The sequence below is a fragment of the Apis dorsata genome, unplaced genomic scaffold (genome assembly GCF_000469605.1).
Source record: "Apis dorsata unplaced genomic scaffold, Apis dorsata 1.3 scaffold_81, whole genome shotgun sequence".
Classification (NCBI taxonomy): domain Eukaryota; kingdom Metazoa; phylum Arthropoda; class Insecta; order Hymenoptera; family Apidae; genus Apis; species Apis dorsata.
Window position 1 is genome coordinate 252,210 of NW_006263379.1, and position 1,686 is coordinate 253,895.

The 1,686-nt window shown below is 18.5% G+C and overlaps 1 protein-coding gene across 1 annotated transcript; it reads right to left on the reverse strand.

The window, feature by feature from the left end:
- Positions 1–116: 116 nt before the first annotated feature.
- Positions 117–1,207, reverse strand: LOC102677963. The gene is made up of 3 exons (XM_031508234.1): positions 919–1,207; positions 596–777; positions 117–508 (listed from the first exon to the last, which is right to left on the reverse strand). Exons 1-3 carry the CDS (start codon positions 1,093–1,095, stop codon positions 217–219), a joined length of 651 nt encoding a protein of 216 aa, XP_031364094.1. The 5' UTR covers positions 1,096–1,207; the 3' UTR covers positions 117–216.
- Between the last annotated feature and the right edge of the window lie 479 nt (positions 1,208–1,686).

Sequence of the window (1,686 nt, forward strand, 5' to 3'; positions counted from 1 at the left end):
ATATATATCATATATATTATATATATATGATACATATATCCATAAGTATAAATACTTATGGATATAATGTCAATTGTATAATAAATTAACTGGTGAAATTCAATCATTTAAAATTCTATTCATTTCAAATATTTTAATACTTAACAAAACAAAAAATATACAATAATATAATACAGATCTTAAACTATGTATCATAAAATATAAAATCTTGAAAATTCATTTTTTTAATATGTTATAAAAGTGTCTAGAATAAATTGGTTCTTGTGGACGTTCTCTTCCTGGAGTACAAATAAAATCCTTATGTGTAATAGAAATATCATTAGAAACTGATAAACTATTACTTAATGCATGGGATATATTATTATCATTATATGTTGATGTTAATCCATTTTGTTTTATTTTACATTTCCAACTGAGATTAGGAGTAAATTCAACTTCTAAATTCTCTATACCTTCAACTAAGTTCTGATCAGAACTTTCATTAATATTTACATAAGTTTTATCAGTTCTATGTAATTTAAAAATAAAATGTTAAAACAATAAATATTTATTATTATTTAGAATATTATTAGAATATTACAAATTACAAACTTACTGGTCTAAAATATTATCTTTATTATAATCATAACCATACTCTGCAAAAACACCTTCCAAATTATCGCAATCTTCTTTTAAAGTTTCATATTCTTTTCTAGTTTCTTGAAGAAACTCTTCCATATGTATTGGATTTTCTATACTCCAATCTTTTGTTTCTGATAAAATTTCGTCAATTCCATTCTAATTATATAATAATATATTAAAAAAATTAAATAAATATATCTTTTTTTAATTTTAAATAATTTTAAATAAATAATATCATAATATTTATAATAATATCATAACATTTATATGATATAAATCATATTTGATGATACCGACCTGTGTATTTTTTATAATATTCCATACAGATTCAATATAATTAATTGTTTCTTCTGTACATTCTCCAAAACATCCAATTAAAACATGTGGCAATTTCCATGTTGTTATTAATTTTTCGATACCATCATCAAGTTGCCGTGCTTGAATTATTAATTTTTCAAAGTTATTTGAATACATTGCACAAAAATAATATTAATTTTTTTTATTTTTTTAAACAGTTTGATAATTTCAAATGTCTACATAACGGTTTTTAAAATAAGTGTATATACTTTAGCCAACATAACATATACAATTCCCTATAAAATTTGTTCAATGAAATAAATTATCAGGTATAAATAAATTAAATCAAGTTTAAATAAAACAAGTTATTATTATATTGATTGTTCATTTTCATTTAAAATAAATTCTACTTATCTCAAAAGTTATTTCAATTGAATTCACTTCTTTTTCATTTTAAAGCATGATATTATTTTCGGACATAAAAAAAATATCTTAAAATTATAAATTTGATCTTATTTTCTTAGATTCTAATAAATATTTAATTTACATACAATGAGTTATATCATTGAATAAATTTTATTTAATAATATAATATATATAATAATATATTAATAATATTTAATAATATAAGCAAATGGAATTCATTATAAAAACAAGTAATTTATTTTTTTATTATTTCCTATATTAATTTTGTATAGTAACTATATATTTTTTTATATGCAATATTTTCTTAAATTTTAATAAAAGAATATGTTCATTTTATAATAA